At 47.7% G+C, this 19,965-nt stretch overlaps 1 protein-coding gene across 2 annotated transcripts in view; it reads left to right on the top strand.

The window, feature by feature from the left end:
• Window positions 1-19,904, top strand: part of grk4 (G protein-coupled receptor kinase 4) — a 29,244-nt gene extending 9,340 nt beyond the window's left edge. The window contains exons 2-16 of one of the 2 annotated variants that reach the window (XM_057034449.1): window positions 1,591-1,686; window positions 5,692-5,804; window positions 6,628-6,705; window positions 7,217-7,317; window positions 9,867-9,959; window positions 10,917-10,980; window positions 11,274-11,414; window positions 13,577-13,767; window positions 14,132-14,169; window positions 14,444-14,533; window positions 14,620-14,828; window positions 15,606-15,743; window positions 16,373-16,510; window positions 16,654-16,832; window positions 17,191-19,904. In XM_057034449.1, the coding sequence (XP_056890429.1) occupies window positions 1,591-1,686; window positions 5,692-5,804; window positions 6,628-6,705; window positions 7,217-7,317; window positions 9,867-9,959; window positions 10,917-10,980; window positions 11,274-11,414; window positions 13,577-13,767; window positions 14,132-14,169; window positions 14,444-14,533; window positions 14,620-14,828; window positions 15,606-15,743; window positions 16,373-16,510; window positions 16,654-16,830 (1,667 nt within the window). In that variant the 3' untranslated portion in view covers window positions 16,831-16,832; window positions 17,191-19,904. The remainder of the gene's footprint in view (window positions 1-1,590; window positions 1,687-5,691; window positions 5,805-6,627; window positions 6,706-7,216; window positions 7,318-9,866; window positions 9,960-10,916; window positions 10,981-11,273; window positions 11,415-13,576; window positions 13,768-14,131; window positions 14,170-14,443; window positions 14,534-14,619; window positions 14,829-15,605; window positions 15,744-16,372; window positions 16,511-16,653; window positions 16,833-17,190) is intronic. The other variant, XM_057034448.1, reaches the window with a different exon arrangement.
• Window positions 19,905-19,965: the final 61 nt, after the last annotated feature.

The raw sequence follows: 19,965 nt of genomic DNA, 5'->3' as shown, positions 1-19,965 counted from the left end.
TCACTGCCTCATTTATTTATCTTTATTTTGGAATTCATTAAATCCTTGTCCCATGTCATTAATCATTGGCAGATATTGCGGGAATAATCTTTCTTTTTTTTCTGGGTTTTACGCATCCGGACACGTCGCACACGTGTTTAAGAAGCTACTCCGCTCACAGACGTGTTGAACGATCTTTTTAGACACGGCTGCTTTGCACAGAAGCCGACCTATTGGCATCACCTCACCTGGTGGGTGCACCTGGAGGCCGGGACGTCCCAGCCACTGCTTTTGCCCCTGAGTCCGGAGGTAGCAAAGTTAAAGAAGCAGCTTTTCTGCACTTTTGTGGTTGCTTTTTCCTTTTTCTGCCACTGCACTCGTCTCGGTAGCTTCGTGCGTCAGCCGTGTCTCTGGGCGTAGCTTAGCAATGCTAACATCGCCTTCCTTTGGTCCGGAGAGACGTATTCTCGTAGCAACAGCGACACAACAATGGAGTGTGAGTCAATGGTCATTACAGACAGGCAGAGAGTTAGAAAGGATCCATTTCCTTATAATAAACATATAATAAAGTGCATACCTTAGTTCAAAAAGGGATGCATCCTTTAGTGTCCAAATACGGGACAATTCTGTATTTTATGGGGCAACAAACCCAAGTTACGAGAGGAAAAATGTTAATATAGGCCTTTAATGGAGAACATAAACAGTGTGACGTGATTCAGAACGACCATGTTGCATTGATGATGTCATCAGAGCCGCTTTACTGTCGCCGTGCATCCTTCACACAGACCAATCTTCCTACATATATGTTGCCCTGTTTGTTCACCTGGTTGTCTGTATGGGGCTCTCTCCATTGTTCAGGACTCCAGAATAACCCAGGATGTAAAAATATGTATTTAGGATGATGATTAAGAGCCCCTGGGATGCAATCAGGTTTGTTTTTCAGTGGGAAACCTGCAGCGCGAGGCTTATACGCAGGCTCGTGCACAAAACTGACAATAGACCCGCAAAAGCAACAATAAACTGAAGGCTTCTATGGTGGTATTACAACGTTACCACAGGAGCACGGCGCTGTGGCGCTGTTCCCTCGTTATAGATGTCAAGGCTAAAGTTGATTACTCAGACATTCGATTTTTAGGGACCAGCTACATCCAACCTGAGGACCACCCCCAGTCCAGGAGGTGGTGAAATTAGCGTTAAAGTTGGGAGGCTCCCCGAGGTGTTGGTGCGTTTGTCTGCGCGTGCACGGATGCCCCACGCTCTCCGAAGCTTTGCACCATTCTTGACCACGCGCCCTGTGCTCATGCACAGATGTGACTGCTGAGGTGAACCAGCCTGTCTCTGCCTCTGGTCGGCGTGTTTGGGTGCACGCCGGCACGCACGTGCGCGCACAGCTAGCGCATGGTAGCATCTTTTCCCTGGGGTTTCAGTTTTACCTCATACTGTTGTGCTGAAAGGAGAGGCATTGTTGATGCTGCACAATACACCACCCTCCACCCAGCGGAACGCAGGGGTCCGAGCCCCATATCCGATGTCAGTGCTGGGTGTGGAAACCTCTGCTGGACGGCGCTAACCGGTGGATTTTCATCTGTTTTTCTCTTTCATCTCTCTCAGGTGGAGGCGGCAAGAGGAACGGCCGCAGTAAGAAATGGAAGGAGATGCTCAAACTCCCCCACATCAGCCAGTGCGAGGAGCTACGCCGCACCATTGGTGAGACCACACGAGCGTGAAGAGTCGGTGCCATGCTGTGTAGTGGGGTGGGACGGACTGTGGGAGGAAGTTGAGATTGGACTTCCTTCCTTTCGCTACCCGTCTCCACCCGCAGTTACAGGCAGGGGACAGGAAACGGGGAGCGTGTGTGCGAGTCAGGGAACCTGCTTGTGCAGCTTTTTCTTGATTGCAAACTCTTTTAGCGTGACGTCTGCGGCCTCGCGCGCGCACACACCCCAAACGTCCTCGCTACAGTTTCCTTCCTTTTTTCCATGTCCAGGTTTCACTTGATTCTCCCAGACAAAGATCACACTGTTGGGCTGCATTATTCTCCCCTCCCCACAATCAACACATGCACCCTAGTGGTCTGAATGCCACAGCGGCGTGTGTGTGTGTGTGTGTGTGTGTGTGTGTGTGTGTGTGTGTGTGTGTCTCCGAACGCGCACGCCTGTGCATGTGTTAGTGCGTCACAGCTATCTCTGTCAGAGATTGCAATGCTACCCTCCCCCACATACTCTGCCTTCCTCTTGTCTGTTTGGAGAGAGAGAAAGAGAGGGAGAGATTAACAACTAGAGAAAAGATCTCTTAAGGACTGGAGTGAGTGAAAAAGGTGTACGTGCGCATAAATTCCGCCCTCAGCCATAATTGTTATTTAAATTTGCTGTTTTTGGTCTCATCGTACATTAATCTGTCGGTTATCATAAATCCGAATGCGCGTGTCAGCGCTAACCTGCTCAAAAATGGCACTTGGCGCGTGGAAAAGCGTGGCCATTGCCAATTTAAGTGTAAATCTTCCCCATCTCCATCAGAACTTTGTACAGGATTCCTAAAGGAGCGAGTGCGGACGCTCCTGCAGCAGCTGCTGAGGGTCACATACGTCACTGCTGCGGACTCGATTGCGTAATTTCCCCATCGTTCCGAGCGCTGGATCAGGATAATCCCCCGTGCCTGCTTAAACACACCGTAGGCACATGAAATAAGCACGCGCACCTGTGAGCGGAGACGCGCACGTGCGCGCGCACGGCCCGTGACGGAGCGCTTCATCACAGTGAGTGATAGCAGGTCCTTTGTTATGTCTCGGCGGTGTCAGGCATCTGACCTTCGCCTTGACGAGTCTCTAAGAATTTTAGATTATGTTCTGCTAGCAGCAGACACCGTGTCCGCCAGCTCCGCTTTGCTTTTCTGTTTACCTCCATCTCTGGTCCCTTTGGTTTATGTTATTCCGTGCGCGCGCGTCGCTTCGGATCACTGCTGGCTGCGTCTCAAAGCCCACCAGTACACGTCCAGATTGGCCGTCGGCTTAAAACACAGCTTAATTAACTTGATCGCAAAGCTTCGCGGCTCTGCCGGTCTGTGGCCGGACAACAATGATGGAGGCCGCTGAGCTCGTAGCAACAGTAAATGGAGCCGGTTTGTTCTGGGCCCGCCCACATTGGTGTCTTCCTTCTGTCTCTTCGGGCAGCACCTTTAACCTCAGGGATCGTATTTAGACAGGTGTGCCTTCATAATCAGGCCCCACCCACTTAATGCAACACACGTGCACCTTGATGACCTGCGCGAGTGTGACAGCAAACGGTGCCAATACCTCAGTTCTTCTGTCAAACCTTCTACAATTGTGGGTTTGTCCTCCCGAGTCTGGACGTAGATTGGTGAGGGGGGGGGGCATTTAAAAGATATTTTGACCTGAGGCTTCACCATAAGAAATAGTGAAAAACTTAAGTGGGTGTGAATACTTTCCGTAGCCGGTGCAGATGAGGCCAGAAGTGACTTGGACGCGCACCCGTGCACCCAAACACGCCGCAGAAAGCACGCTTTCTTTAGCTGTTTTTGACTCGCTTGCTGAATGCAGGAATTTCGACATTAAAAGAGGAATGTGGAGTTTATGAAACAGGAATGGGTTTAAAGAACACACAAACGATCACACGTGGCCTCATCATTTTGTCCCGACGCTTAAATATTTACAGCCACCGACACAGTAAACGTTGTGTGTCCGACTTTGCCAATATTCCATAAAATCCGGTGTTTTTACACAGAAAAAAGGTGTATGTTTTTCTTCATTTTCCCATTTTGTCAGTAGTTTGACATTAATTGCTCTTGGCCCTGCAGAAACGGGCTTTTCAAGAAAATTGTCTTGTTTACCATCAAGCTAGGAAAACATAGATGCTAAAAGCATTCACGTATTCAAGGTATAGATTGTTGCCAAGTGCCAGCACCATATATGTGCTATTAACATGTCTGCACACTGACAGAAGATTACAGACAGAACAGCCGGGACAATCGTCTCCAGTTTGAACCGGTAACGGCCCCTCACATGTGCACACGACGCGCCTCCAGCCGCTAATGGCGTCATTTTTCAGAACAGCTCACACATTTGTTGCAAATTACTGTCTGTTTCTTTTGTAAATTGGAATTTGTTACTGCAGCGAGTGACCGAGCCGTCGAAGTCTCGGGGGGGGGGGGGGATGGTGTTTCCTGAAATCAGTGCCACTCAACCAGTTCTTAAAAGACCCACTGAAACCCCATCAAAGGGCTCACTGTAATCTAGAATCAGGGTTTTAATCCCATGGTTGTGCTGATAATGCCAAAGCTAAAGGCCATGAGGGAAAAGGTCCGCTCAAACAAACAAACAAACAAACAAATCTGTTTGTTACTGTCTCTGTTGCGTTGCTCGTGATTCAAACGCTGACGTTTCCTTGACGGCAAATCTTTTCCTCTAAGTTTCTAATTTGTCTTATTTAGGCTCAGTCTGCCCAACAAAAGTCACGCAGGCAAACAAGATCGGCGTTGGTGGCTCGTCCGACCACATTTATGCGAAAAGACGTAAACGAGTGACTCACACACACACACACACACACACACACACACACACACACACACACACACACACGGTTACTTGATCAAACTGCCTGGATGTGATTGTTTTCATGTGGCCGGGTGAATAAAACTCCAAAGTTCAAATAAACTGCACGCCGACCATTTTGGGGGATTAAAGTTGGCTCCACTGAGTTGCTTTTCCTGCTTTATCTCGTATATAAGACGGAGCTGGTTTCTTCTACCACGAGGATTCCACTCTAAAGGCTGCGTCGGAGGCGCGGGGCAACACAGTTAAAGACCCCGGAGAGTTTTGTGAAAGGCTTTGAAGCATTCCTTTTGGAATATTTAGGCAGAGACTCCAACCTGAAGATGCGCCTTAGCCGGTGGCCACCATTTATGGGCTGTCAGAACTGGATAGATGCGGAAAGTTGTGTAATGAGACGAGCTAACCTCATGGCTGGGGTTCGAATGCAGCCGTGATGGCTGCTGAGCCTCGATGGGAAGCGGAGGGGAACGCTGCTGTGCAATAAACGCCGCAGCTCATGGCTGCCGTTAAGGCTTTGATCTATGGTGGGATGTCATCCTGGAGCCATCAGGGCCTGGCCCATGCTTCACTCTGCCCCCCCCGTGTCACGTGCGTCTATTTTTGTTTGTGCGTTTATCTCGTGTGTGTTCGTTCTGTCAGCCCATTATGGAAAATGTTCTGCATCTTCTTCCTCATTTGCTACCAAAGGAAATATGACTCAAATGGATGTCATTAGTCCTAATGGGCTGCAGCCAGCTGCACAGTAGTCACACACAGCATCTTCCCAGAAGACGGATATCATAATCGCACTGTTTTTTCCTCTTAAGCTCTTTTTACGCTGATAGAAATTAATAACACTGTTGTACAATATTGTACCATATCCATTCAACGTCCATATTATTAGGTGGGTTGTGTGATTCACATCATTGAAAAAGAATATGTGGAAAATGTATAAAAGGAATCACGGAATTAAAAGTTAAAGTCAGATCGGAGCTGCTATGCATTTAGCGTGAGCTAATCACAGGCTACATGCCTCAGAAAAGGACCGGCTGCTCCTCTCTACTTTCCATTTGCGCAACGGCTGCCGATGGTTGCAAAGTTAGAAACCCCAAGTATTATTTTGCACGCGAAACAATGACATTTCTGCGCTCTTTCTCCCTCCTCAGAGAGAGACTACACCAGTCTGTGTGAAAAGCAGCCCATCGGCCGGCTGCTGTTCCGTCAGTACTGCGACACCCGGCCGGAGCTGAAGCGCTGCATCGAGTTCATGGATGCTGTGGTAAGATGCGTTCTTCTAACCCCAACCCTTGGCCATCAGGAGCATGGGGTCATGGGGGGGGGGGGGTGATTAGCGTCTTAGACGGGCTGTCAGAGCGGACCCCTCCCCTTCCTCTATGCAGTTCTCCATGAGATCAAGCCCCCGTCAGTCGCAGGTCCCCAGTGCAAGCAGGCAAACACAGGCCCAAGCATGTGTTCGGTTCCCCCGGAGGTATGCGAGAAAGGAAAATGTGGAACGGCACATTTAATTAGAACCAGCGGCGGGGCAGACGTGCACATGCAGGTACACGTAATTAAACCTAATCGCATTGGCTGACAAATATATCAGACGTGGAGAGATGTGTGAAGTTCATTCCGCCGCCGGTCTTATTGGAAATGTCACCCGACAGCTTCGGTGCTTCGAGGTTCGTGTTTTCAAACAAAATCGACAAATCGCCGACCTTTTCCCTGCCCACGGCCATATTTGACCAAAAACACAATCTGCGCGGGTGCGATCGGGATGAAAGCTGCACCCCCGGTAGGTGACAGATGTACACGCCAGGCGTGAAGACGACCACGGGTGGCAGTTTGCTGCCTGGGTGGAAATGAGACGCTTCGCCCCTCAACACATCTCGCCATTCATCAGCTTTCTTCCTTTTTTTCCCGCCACCCTCTTTTTGTGATTAACCCCTCCAACCTCTTCTTCTTTTTACTCCGTCCCATCCTTCCTCTCTGCCATCTGGCGCCTGTCTCTCTCTGACCCGGCTCGGCGCTGCGTTATTAAAGATGGCTGAACAGCTTCCTATGCCGCTGCGGCTCCTCACTCTTGGGTTTCTTCCCGACAGGCGATGTACCAGCTCGCTCCTGACGAAGAGAGGAGGGACTGTGGACTGAATCTTTTAGACACATACTTCAATAATGGGGTAAGCTTCTGTCTTACTAATCCTGTCAAACTCAACTACAGGGTGATACAACCGCGATGTCCTCTCTTTATTCTGTTTGACACTGAATTAAAAGAAATAGCTGGTCCAGTTCTCCTCCTCAGAGAAGACTCTTTAATATTTTACCTGAAGTAAATATGAAGTCCAGCTCCACTGAGGCTGGTTTTTGGTGCCTCGGCTTGTAAAGAGCAGCGGAGCAGATGGCCAAAGTGTTATCACGTCATCTCATTGGGACGCAGCAACACAATTGCTCTGGGAAAGGGTTCCGTTCGATAGAAAAGGCAGTTTTCTGGTCAGCTGACAGGAAGTGAGGTCCCATAGGAAGAAGGTCAAAGGAGCAGTAGGAAATAGATTGAGCGTGTGGCACATCCCTACATACAAACAACTGCTCGCTGCTGGAGATGAGCCAGTCAACAATGCAGCCCGATCACCAGCAGCGCCTCGATGTCCTAAAGCTTCAGGCAACTGATACGTTTCTGTCTTCTCCCTGAAGTCGGCGGCCCATCTGCCTGACATACCCCTGGAAGTGGTCGCCGGGTGTCGGGAGAGGCTGGAACAGAGTCCCTGCAAGGAGCTCTTTGATGACTGCACCAAGTACGTATCCACACGCTGCACACCTGAGGTTTTCCGGCGCCATTTCCTCATTTTGGGAGGGACGATCGTTCATTTTGGTCTCTGTGTTGAAGAGAGTGTTTTATTGTGGAGCAGATCCGGATGAGGAACTTGTTTTTTTGTGTCCTTTTACACTGACGAGCCAACAGACGACGCCCCCCTCCAAATAAAACCCGGGTTCAGGCCGGAGCAGCGCGGCGTTACCGGTGATGCTGAGGCAGCTGCCGCCTCTGACTGCACTATTATACGCCGGCACACACAGACGTGCAAACAGAAGCACAGTGGAGGCAAATGAAAAAGAGTGGGCAAAGAGAGCATCCGGACGGCTGGCATTCAAACAACAGTCACCTCAGTGTTCCCCACGCGCGCACACACACACACACACACACACACACACACACACACACGCACGCACAGACCTGCAGGTGTTTCTGCTTCCTGCTCCAGGAGCAGCCAAACAGACGGGGGATTATTACCCCAAACGCACGTCTCATTAGGACGTCGGCTGAATCATGCTTTATGAACTCCAATTAAGGAAGAATTAGCATCACGTTTACATCTCATACCAACAATTTCAGCATGTTTGTTTTTATGAACGTAACTGGCATTATATTGTATCTGTTGTTTTGGTTCGAAAGTCAAAAAAACAAACAAACCTAAAAATGAGTTTTTGCTCCTTTTGGAGGAGAGCGAGTGTTTGAATTATTCGTACATATTTTTCTAATTTTTTTTGTCTGTTTTCGTACAAGAGACACGTTTTTGTCAGTTCATGTCGGACGGAGTTGGACATTTTGACCACACCAGCACACAAATTTGTTTAGGAAATGCTGTAACCACATTAGAATTCACTTTAGCTTCTCCTCAAGGAGATCTGGGAATCTACTAGGAGGAACTCAGGAGAAGCTAGAATCCCAGTTGTTAGACCAGATGTATTCCCACCCTTCCCTTCATCCTTTCGCTGCCTTTTAAGACGCGAGCAGTCAAAAGGGAAGACGAGCGGGCTGTTCTGACAGCAGGAGCAGCGGTAGTTCTTGAATGGAATTCCTTTTTATCACTCCTTCCACTATCATTATTGTTTATATTCCATTTGGGAAATTCTATTTTCCCTTGTTCTGTTATTCCCAGATGAGGAGCTCACACCTTGTTTTTCCTGTCATCTGAGGGGAAAGCCTGTAGGAAAGCGTGGTGCTGCACGTGGAAACGCGACTTTTGGCTGGGCCGCGAACCCACAAGCAGCGAGCACACATGAGCTCACTCATGGATTTTCTCCTGCTGCAGTGGAACATGTGGTTACGTCATGAAATTGCGACTTGTGCGGATACGAGGGTGTTTGGGAGATCAGTGGGCCTGACAATGGGCCGCGCACGTATTCTTCCCCTCTCTTCCGCTCCACCGCTTCCCCACACATAACAAAAGCCATATTGTAGCCATGTTTATTTCAACTCCCAGTGGTGTCTGGCTGACGCATAACTGCGACCCAGACAGGACGAGGCCCCTGCTTTACTGGACTCACGGCCGGGCTAGCGTCCGCGCACTCGCAGCGTAATAAAAGTTACGCTTGTAACTTTCCCTAAACCCCCGTCGGACTCTTCTGTTGGAAAGAAGGGATGCGTGTTCATCCAACGCACCACATTCCTGCACCCCGTGATGACATAATGTTAGTTTTCTTTTACAGAGCAGAGGGTGCTCCACTTGTGGAAACTCTCTGGTCTCAAGGCCCGTTCCAAGAACAGCCACCCCAGTGCTGGTGGAAACCACAGGTAGCTTTCCTCATCCTCCTCGGTGATGAAGTAATTCTCAGACTCGGTCAGGGAAAATATCCCCAAATGAGCATCTCCTTGGCATTTAGGCCACAGTGGAAGGATGTGATGTGTCTATATAGCCCTCTGCAATATGCGTCATATATAAGTACGTATATAATCAGCAGGGTGGAACTCTCCTCGCTGATTTTGAGACAGAGAAAAGAGACGTGTGTTCAGAAGGCTGGTGTTAATGATGATATTTGTTCAAGTCAAACAGACCTTGTAGCCAAAGCTGTGGAAAAAAGACAGCAGTGTGTGAGGCTGGCAGGGTCATGTCAAACAGTCATGTTCTTCCAATTCTCAGTGGAGTGACAGGTCAGGACGCCACCGTCACAGCCGCCTCCTGCACTTCTTCCCTCCATCAACAAATGTCCCTTTTACCCCTCTGTATATCTAATGAATGATCTCATAAATTAAAGAGTCGCACCTACGTTCACGAGCTGAGGTGAGATTGCAAACCTCCTGTTTTCCACAAATTCTGGACACATTTTGCCTTTTTTTTACTCTGATGTAACGACGTCCAGCTAAAAGCTTAAATATCCATAAACTCACATACTCAAAAACACACGATGGTAGTCTGAACAATTAGAAATTTCTCTTCACGTTAAAACCCCCCACCAGAACTATGACGAGCCGCTTTGTTTTACCAGGAAGACTTCCCTCACGTTGTCTCTGCATGTCTGCCTTTCCATAGTGATCTCGTCATCGCCCTTCTCTCTGTCTTTGCAGAATAGTTCGTGATTATTTGAGTGGGGTTCCATTTTCCTCCTTCCAGGAGTCCATGTACTTCTCTCGCTTCCTGCAGTGGAAATGGTTGGAGAGGTGGGTAGACACTGCAGATGAGCATTTACCAACAACTGCTGCCTGGATCATCCATTTAGTTTCTTATTCCTAATAATAATAAACTGCCACTTCTTGTATTCATTTTCCGAGCAAAATAATAGGGTACATCGTTGTGGGTCCACACTTTCTGGGCCTTTTCGCTCTTATCGAGCTTCATCAGCTGGTGGAATAGGTGTTGTTAAACACATGTTTGCAGTTCTTCTTAAGTCATGTAAGGGTCAGAGATTTGTGTCTTTCAAGCCTTACATAACTTACAATTAACATTCATGCCCGGCTCTCACTTTCCTCATCTTTGGGTGCTCATGAGGTGCAGTTATACTGTCATGTCATGCAAATGTTGCAGCAAACTGCCTTTATTTCCTTATCTAATAAACCTCTGCTTAAAGTACAGTGGTCATTCAAAAGTTTGAGGACTTTGCAAGTCAAAAGGGCTCCTCAGCCAGCTGTAGGTTACTGACTGGCTTTATCCTGTACTGGTGGAGCAGGAACATCTAAAACATGCTTGTTCCCACCTGCTGGATGGTTGGGAGCAACGGTTGGCTTATTGCCCCGTGTTGCACCGTGTTAAGAGTCAGCAAATGGAGTTAATTAGTGTCCAGCTATTCCCATTCTGGTTTACAGCTGCAATTATCGTTACTCATCATTCTTGAAAACAAAGCATGCAGATCATCAACCTGGCGTGAGGATAACCAGAAACCAAAAAAAGCCCTCGCACAAAGCAGGGGTATAGTAGGAGGAGGAGGGGCAAATAAACACAAAGATTGTCCTGCCAATCAGTGTTTGCGTGTGAGAAATAATTAATGATGATTTGCATAATGGACGGGCAAAGAAACAGCAGCCATCAGGTTTGATTAATAATATATTTAGTTCAATACTCCGTCTGCAACACAACACAATCTCATTTAGTTTTTGTTGTCTTCTTTTCCTTCCCTTTAGGCAACCAGTAACCAAAAATACCTTCAGACACTACAGAGTACTCGGGAAAGGTGGATTTGGCGAGGTGAGTGGCACAGTGCTTACGAAGTAGGAACAGCTGACGCTGTACTGCGGGGGTATTCACAATGTAAGCGGCTGTAGTTGTTTTCTCGATGCAGCAAGTTTGGAAATGAGATGTCAATTATTCAGGCGGCTACAAGCAGCTTTTAGCAGTTAGTTAATGCAGCGCTGTTTATATCCTGGCTAAGGTCATGCTGAGTGGAGAAATCTGCGGCCTGACACATTACAGCTTCCATTAGTCGCGCATCAAAGTGAGTTTGTTCATGTCGTCACGTTGCCTCGTTGCTTGTTTTCCAGGTTTGTGCCTGCCAAGTGCGCGCCACCGGGAAGATGTACGCCTGTAAAAAGCTGGAAAAAAAACGAGTGAAGAAAAGGAAGGGCGAAGCAATGGCGCTGAACGAAAAACGCATTTTAGAAAAAGTTAACAGTAGTTTTGTTGTAAGTACGCTCCATTTATTTTAAAAATCTGACCTTTTTTTTGCCACGGCTGTGCATGTTTTCTGTCTGTTTGCATGAGAGCACTCTCTTGTTTATACTCTACTAGAAGTAATTCAGAAGATTAAGAGGCTCCACGATGGTTAATAGAAACTACTACTAGATGTAGGGAAACAGAAAATGTAGAGATCTGATACAGGGAAGAGAGGGAATATCTAATGCGGGGTACCGGTACATGCATGAGGGTTTTCTACATCTTAAGAGACCCCACACGTGAAGATAAAAACAATCACACTGTAGATCCGGAATCTCGTCCTCTGAGCCGGAAATCTGGAGTGATCACAGGTGATCTAACAAAAAGGGATGGAAAAACATGGCAACATCCAGAAAAAGGCTACAAGCAAACTGGAGGAGGACAGACAAGAAGAGGGCATGATGGTGGTCTGGGGACTGTTTTTAAGGGGAAACCAAACCAAAAAAAAGGAAGAGACAGTTGAGACAATCATGGTGGCAGCGCCAACATGTTTATTTTTTTATTTCCACCTCTGTCTTCCTCGTTCCTCAGTCAGCTCACTTCTTGATTGGCTACATTTCCTTCCACCTCGCAACTCCCAGAGCCGTGGCTTAGGAGTCCTCGGCTTTCCCCACAAACAAGAAGATCTTGGTTGTAAATATTGAACAGAGCTAATATTTACGCGTGTTAGGCCCCGACTGTTTTCAGAGCCAATTATGGGGACAAATCCACTCCTGCCACACCTCAGACCACAGAATGTTCTGCTGAGACAATCCGAGAAGACATTAGATAATTGGGAGTTTGTCAGGAAGTGGGAAAATTGGGACAAAAACAGTCCGATCCTCTTGATGCATGTGTTTATGTGGTCCTCAGGGCCACCTGGTCCTGTTCAGATCAGCTGCTGCTTCCCCCTCCTGAAAGCAACAAAAAAAACCCCATTATACATCAACAAACATGCATCTGTGATGGACTTATTAGGATGTTGCTTCTGTGATGCAGAGGTTGTTTTTTCTTTAAAAACTGTCGCCTGTTTTTGCTTTTTTTCCTCCATGCTGTACCAAAAGCACCGCATGACAATTTACGTTCGACAGTATAGGAATATGCACAAATGATAGATTTGAGCATGCTAAAAGATATTGCTGGAAAGCAGAGAAACGTGTATGGGTATGCGTGCACACACGCTCACGCACGCTGGCTTAAAACCTCAGACTTGCAGCTTTTGTCACCTGGGGTTGGCACATGATTGTGTGTGTTCATTCTCTTTGCTGCAGGCAGAACTGATGACTCTTCATGTGCCTCTCTACCTATGAGAGCAGCTTTGTTGCCTAGCAACACTGACCAAATAGCGGTAGCAAGGAGAAGAGTCAAGTGCACTCTCAAACCCTTCATTTCTGTTTTGCTATTCTTCTTTGCCGTTTTTGATCAGCGGATCATTCTATTAGTCAATACACGCTGCAGCTTACTGTACCTTCCATAACTATCAACATATTCCATGTGTGGGGGTGTGTGTGTGTAATTCGAGGCCCATTGGCAGCTGTTATTGCAAATGTTGTGAAACTGTTTTACAAACGGGTGCTTGGTTCATCTATTTCCCACCTTAACTTTGATGGATGACAACAGGCGCTCACAGTAAACAGTTCAAACTGATTCAGTTGCGTGTTCAGCAGATTTGTAGGTTTTATTGTTGACGGGATCCCTCAGGACGACTCAGGTGTTTATTATATTCTCGTGCTTCATGTGCGAGTGTGTGTTGAGGGTTTTTTTTCCTGTCCCATCTCGCGGTCCGTTGCGTCCCGCGTATTTGGAAGCAGATGGGATTGCTCCTGATGGCAGCAACATCCTGCTTGTACACAACAGCAAACACACATTTCACCCTGCATGTCAGTGACCCCCAGCGTAGGACAGTCGAGGGGAGATGCTGGGAGCGAAGGGGTGAAAGAGATGGATGGCCATATTGGAAAAACAAACAAACAAATGTTAAAAATCCAGGCAATGAGCAAAAGGTGCTCGGAGTTGCAGCTCCGGCGGACTAAAGCTAGCGGCCAGATTCCTCCCATCACCCGTCCTACGGCACCTTTCCTTCGTCCTCCCTCCCTGACTGACTCCGCAGCTCTTTTCCTGCCCCCTAACAGAATTCTCCTCCCATTTCCAGGTGAGTCTCGCGTACGCCTATGAGACCAAGGACGCGCTGTGCCTGGTGTTGACCATAATGAACGGCGGCGATTTAAAGTTTCACATCTACAACATGGGCAACTCGGGCTTCGACGAGCAGAGGGCCATCTTCTACGCTGCCGAGATCTGCTGTGGCCTTGAAGACCTGCACCGCGAGAGGATAGTCTACAGGTTAGCTGGGACGCGCCCCAGGGCGCGCGCACGCCCCAAACACAAATGTCTGGAATCTGTTTCGCAGCTCTCGATCGAACGGAAGGCCACAGATATTTCCCATGAAGCCTTGTTTACAGACACGTCATCCGCAGCGAAAACAGCTGGCGTCTTTGTGGCTTTGAGGGAACGCGAGCGCCAAATAGCCGACGGTTTTGTAGCTCCTATTTGTTGTTCACGCGCCCCGTTTTATGGCGCTCCTGCCCTGCATGTGCCACACATATCGAGCGAGGGGCTGAAAGTTTTGGCTTCAATGTTTAGACGTTTCAGGCGTCGCCCCGGAACGACCCTCTAACGTGTCTTGTTTTTGTTTTCTGTCCTGCAGGGATTTGAAGCCTGAAAATATCCTGCTGGACGATCGCGGTACGTTCCAACGTTTTAGTATTGTTGGGAGCCATTGCACGTGTCGGCGCGCTGCGTGTGCAGGGAATTCGATTAACATGTCAACAGTTGGCTAAGAGTGTTTAAAGTCCATGTTTCTCGCCCCATTTTATTCCCCGGAACACTATTTGGAAACTCCTCTCCATCACTCCTGTGACACTGTGGCTTTGACCTTTGACCCGATTGTTTTTCCAGTTAAACATCTTTGAATTTGTCCACCGCACTGAGATACGTCTCATCTCTCGTTCTTGTTTAGGACACATTCGGATTTCAGATCTGGGTCTTGCTGTTCAAATCCCCGAAGGAGAGACGATACGAGGGCGAGTGGGCACTGTCGGATACATGGGTGATTACTCCTCTGTCACTTTGAAGGCAACACAATCGGATTTGTTCTGGGTCCGATTCGCGTTACTCTCCCTCTCCTCCGCTTAGCTCCTGAGGTGATCCAGAACGAGAGCTACACCTTCAGCCCGGACTGGTGGGGGTTGGGCTGCCTGATCTTCGAGATGATACAGGGCCAGTCGCCCTTCCGCAAGCGCAAGGAGCGCGTCAAGAGGGAGGAGGTGGACCGGCGAGTGCGCGAGGACCTGGAGGAGTACTCCGACAAGTTTTCAGAGGAGGCCAAAGACATCTGCCGACAGGTGAGAGGAGTGATGCCAGACTGGGAATGAGGAGGAAACCGTGTGTTTGATTCCCTATTCGTAGGGAGACGCTATTTTTTAATGCCTCTGACCACCAGAGGACAAACAACTTGACATCATGGGCTGTGTGTTGTTGTTCACTGGGCCTGCCTGTTTACTGTTACATTATTGTTACACTGACGACAGAATCCATGGAGATTCTTCCACATGCAGAGGATAAATCCCAAAATTATGCAAAGTAACCGCAGGGCTGATTATGTGAACAGATTACTGAGGGGTCGCTGCGACTGCGCCGTAACTGCAGCTGATCTTAAAATACAAACACAGGATTTAGATGAGCGGATCTGAAATGAGAGCCGGGCTCGCCGCGTTCCCATCGGCGTTTGACTCCCCATCCGGCGCTTCCACACCCCGAGAGGAAGTGACCGGGCTGCTGTGCGTCGGAGCGGCATGGGGCGGAACGTTTATTTGTGTGACGCGGTGGAACATTCTGACCCTTGCGAGGTTCAGCAGTTTCAAAGACTCCCCTGAGAGAGGAGGAGTTGGGCCGGGGCAGCAAATCTGCTGCAAGAAATGGAAAGAAAAGGAGCCCGAGAAGCTAGGAACGCTTTTGTGTGTAGATTGTTGAAAGTGTGCAGCTCTAAACCTACATACCAGATTATGTGTACTTCTGAGGGTGCAGTATAAATATTATCTTGGATTTCTTGGAGCGACGACACTAAAAATCTTGAGCTGTCGCTAATCGTGCACGTTCTCCCGTCTTCTCCTGTGTGCCAGCTCCTTGCCAAGGACCCCAAAGAGCGACTGGGCTGCCAGGGTCGAGGGGCCACAGAGGTCAAGGAACACCCCATTTTCAGAAACATCAACTTTAAGAGGCTGGAGGCCAACATGCTGGACCCACCCTTCTGCCCAGATGTAAGAACAGGCAGAGTGTATGAACAGGACTGAAAACGTCACTGAGCAGGACACAGGAAATGCCTTTGTTACAAGTAAACAAGCACTTTCCAGCTACGCTTTTAATCCTAGGGGGCAAAATCTGTCCATAAGGATGTTCTTTATGGCAGTTATCGCTAATATAACGCGTACAGCTGCGTTAAAAAAGGTTCAAATTGACCATTTTTCACCTTTGCTGTTCAGACAGAAGTGACGGTGTGTGTTTCAGTGGAATAGACCCCACCGTCGTCCGTCAGTCTTGCCTGCACTTAATGTTTTGTTTTTTCAAAGAGAAGTGTTGCATTTTCAGAGCCATAAATAGCCCCAGTAAAGGCGAGTGCTTGACCTTAGAGGTTAAATCAGCAGTTAAAAGTAGATTGTGTTATCTGGGACTCTATTTTAAATCATCTGGACATTTGGACCAGACTGAGAAAAGCGAAGTGGATGGGATCTCAGGCACATGAAGTCTTACTAGAGAAAGCATCGTGTATCCATATATCAAGGCAGATTTGAAATCGGTTTCATCCACATTGGGCTTCTTTTGCCGTTGCCTCATGCCTCTCCACCGTTCTTCTCTTTTCTTTTTCTCTTCCTGCGTGTCTCCCTGGCAGCCTCGAGCTGTCTACTGCAAAGATGTCTTGGACATCGAGCAGTTCTCCACTGTCAAAGGCGTGAACCTCGACCCCACCGATGATGACTTTTACCACAAGTTTGTCACAGGGAGTGTCTCCATCCCGTGGCAGAACGAGGTACTGCACCCGACTCTTATGACGTCATCAGTCAAACTCCGGACAGCTGTGTCAGGAATAACTCTTGTAAAGTAATTAATTGATGCTAATGTGATGTAAATCGTCGTAGATCAGGACGAATAACTCGTCTGACGCCTTTGCAGATGATCGAGATGGAGTGCTTCAAAGAAATCAACATCTACGAGACGGACGGGAAGCTGTGCTCAGACCTGGACGTGAACCGGCCCAACCCTCCACCAAAGAGGGGCTTCTTCTACCGCTTGTTCAGAAGAGAGGCAAGTGCTAGTGCTCCGCCAACGGTCCGAGGGGGTGGGGGCTAAAGGTACCTGCACTTTTCCTTCTTTTCTCCCCCCAAAGGCCTCATCCAAACGCAGCACGAACGCCAACAAACGTGACGGAGCCCTCGGTTATTGGTCGCGGCTTGATTTGCATGAGGCCTGTCTGTCAGTCCCGTCTCATTTCCCCCTCTGCTAGCATTTCCTCAGCGAGTCTACCTCTTCGTTCTTAACCACGTTTGAGGGAATGTGTCTGTCTGTGCTCGCCGCTCTGATCTGTACCGGCGCCCACCCTGCACCCTCGCTTCCGTTGCTTCTTTAACCTCCTCTTGGCGCCACGTGGCGCTACGTTGCGAGGCGCCGGAGCGGCGTCGGTGGTTTGACCTCCCTCTCGCTCCTCCCCAGGTGTGCTTTAAGAGCGGTTACAGCGACGACGAGATCGAAGAGCCCTCGCGACTTTAAACCACTCCTCCGCCCAACTCCCTCAGCTTCACCACAAACTCCGAACCGAGCGCAAATTTTAGGAACTCAGTGAATGTTGACCTGTATTTATGAGCTGTATTAAAAGTGTATTATAATTAAAGAAAAAAAGTATGAGTTTAAAACATTTTGTACATTTGTACTTGAATTTATGTCTAGATGTATATTTTCACTAAAGGTTGTATTGTACAAAAAGCCATAAAAGTACCACTTGAATGCATACATTACATTATTTTATTTTCTTTTATTTTTTTTGGAATGAGTATGGATAATATATAATGAGGTGAGTTTTTAAAAAGCACAGTATCATAAGTCTTTTTTTTTTTTCTCGATGTAGCATAAGGCCTTTTTATTGGTTTTATTCAATGAGCTGTAGATTTTCCTTTGTGCCCATGTGGCAGGTGACCCCTGAGGCTCGGGCACAGATCCAAATAATATATGGTGGAAAAATAGCTCCAGTCCCACTTTTCCGTGTTTGTGTTCGCGCCACGTGGCCGAGCCTGTCCGTGCATTGTCTCGCTCTGCACCCGCCCCCTTTGATTTCCTTTTGGGGTTTTTATTTTATTTTTTTAATAATTAAATGTACACACTAACCCCTCAGTCCCGTCGCTCCGGGCTGTTTAGCAACCTGCATGGGCCGGATTCTAGCAGAGATTTTTCTCACACAGTCGAAAAAGAAATCCTCAGAAAGTGGAATTGTCCTCATCTGGCACTCTGCAGAAATGTCTAATAAGCTGCGAATGGCTCACCACCTTCACCCCGGGGGGGGGGGGTCCGGCAGTGTGTCCTTAGTCCGTTAGTCCGTTAGTCTGTTACGTTTCCCTCCCCCTGATAACCAGCGTTTCCCTGCATATTCTTCGGCCTGTTCATTGTTTCATGTGCGCAGAATCTAGTGAAACATCTTAACGCCTTGAGGGTTGATTAGAGAAACATTTCAACCACCGCTGATGATGATGATGATGATGAGGACGGGGACGGGGACGTCCAATGGCTAGCGTCCACCCTGGATCCTCCAGTCTGCCTCTGTGCCGCCGCTCTAGGTTTTCCTGTTAAACACGCGCTTATTAAACCCAAACGTGCATTTTTAGGAGGAGAATGACCCGAGACGGTCGCTCGTGCTCGTCCAGAGACGGAAAGGAAGGAGTTGTGTGCGTTTTTGTTGGATCGGTGGCGTTTCCTCCCAGGTTCGACCCCCTTTGGGGTTGAATGGGGCTGTGCTGGCGTTGTTGGGACAGACATGGTTCTCTCGTCCACCACCTGTTTTAATGCTGTGAATACCCGATGGAGACGTGTTGGCTTTGTGTGCACATTGTAATCAAACCCAGCTTTTGTTCAATCACACGTGCTGAAGGACAGTTGTTCGTTTTAAGGACTCGGAATGTCACTTTCTTTGTTTTAATTCAAGACTTGCTCACATTTTTTTTTTTTAATGGTACGCATATTAATCTCTCTTTTCATTAACTTGACTGTCGAAGGGTTGCCTTGGTCTGAAAGTGGATCCTGCTGCACATTCCATCAGAAATCAGGAATTGAATGTGTGCATTTTGACCTTGCTGGCTCGTGGCTGAGTGCTTTTTTTTGTTTGTTTTTTTACGTTGTTTATTATTTTCTTTGGGTTTTTTTTCCTTTCTTTTGTCGCTCAGGCTCATTTTAAAGCTGATTTTGCCTATGTAGATTTTAGCCTTTTAGCTATCTAGCCTCAAAAACCTTGTAAATGATATATTTCTAACGTGTATCTAAGCTCCAACACACTCACGTTCACAGGGAAGCGAAACTGTTTTTACCACCTATGCCTCTGTCATTATTTGACCATCCATATAGCCGTAAAGAAATAGTATTTAGTTTCATTGCCTATATGGTGTGCTTTGACAATGACTCTAGGAAGTGTCTTCAACCTTTTTTGCCAAAAAGCAACCGTAACAAATCCAGCTTGTTTTTCCACACTGAAACCCGAAGTGAAGAGAGACTGTCGGCCTTTACTGTACGTGCCAGTTACGACTTAAGTTCTCACACCTCCACCCTCTTTTGAACCTCTATCATTCCGTCCATTCTGAGAAAAATTCCTTGACATAAAGGAACAGATCAACAGTTTTGAATGTCCGCACTAAGTGCATTGTAATGCCTGTTTTAAAGAATACATATGTTTTATTATCACGCATGTATTGGTTTGTAATACTTCAGGTTCCTTGTATATGTAAACGATGACTTAGTGCCAACATATCTCACTGGTATCTGAGAACAACTTTATCAATGACAAGATGACCAGCTGAAGCGGCCCTGTTTGAATACACGATTCCTTCCCTCCGGCCTTCCTCCACCATGGCGAATACGAGTCTGCTTCTAGGAACCGGGCTGCGTATGGAGGCCACCCAGAAATGGATGTCAGCCCTTCGTCCAGACGCGCGAGGCAGTCTCGCCATGCTTTCGGGCGCGGGGGAACGCTAGATGCATTATTGGTATTCAAACGGGGCCTGGAACTTCTTGATTTAACTTTGTTTTTTGTTTTTTTTTCGTATCTGTACAGTCATTTCGTTCAACCACTGCAGTCATTGTTAAATCTTGTACAAGTTGTATCACTGGTTGTTGTACCATATCTGACATTTGTAATTATGAAATAATACACTGCCATTTGTATAAAAGCACGTGTGAAGACTTTTTTATTTTGCTTGGGGCCGCAATTTGAAAATGGGCTGTGATAAT

This window comes from Takifugu flavidus, chromosome 6, assembly GCF_003711565.1.
Source record: "Takifugu flavidus isolate HTHZ2018 chromosome 6, ASM371156v2, whole genome shotgun sequence".
Lineage (NCBI taxonomy): Eukaryota > Metazoa > Chordata > Actinopteri > Tetraodontiformes > Tetraodontidae > Takifugu > Takifugu flavidus.
This window is presented reverse-complemented; position numbering and strand designations above follow the sequence as displayed.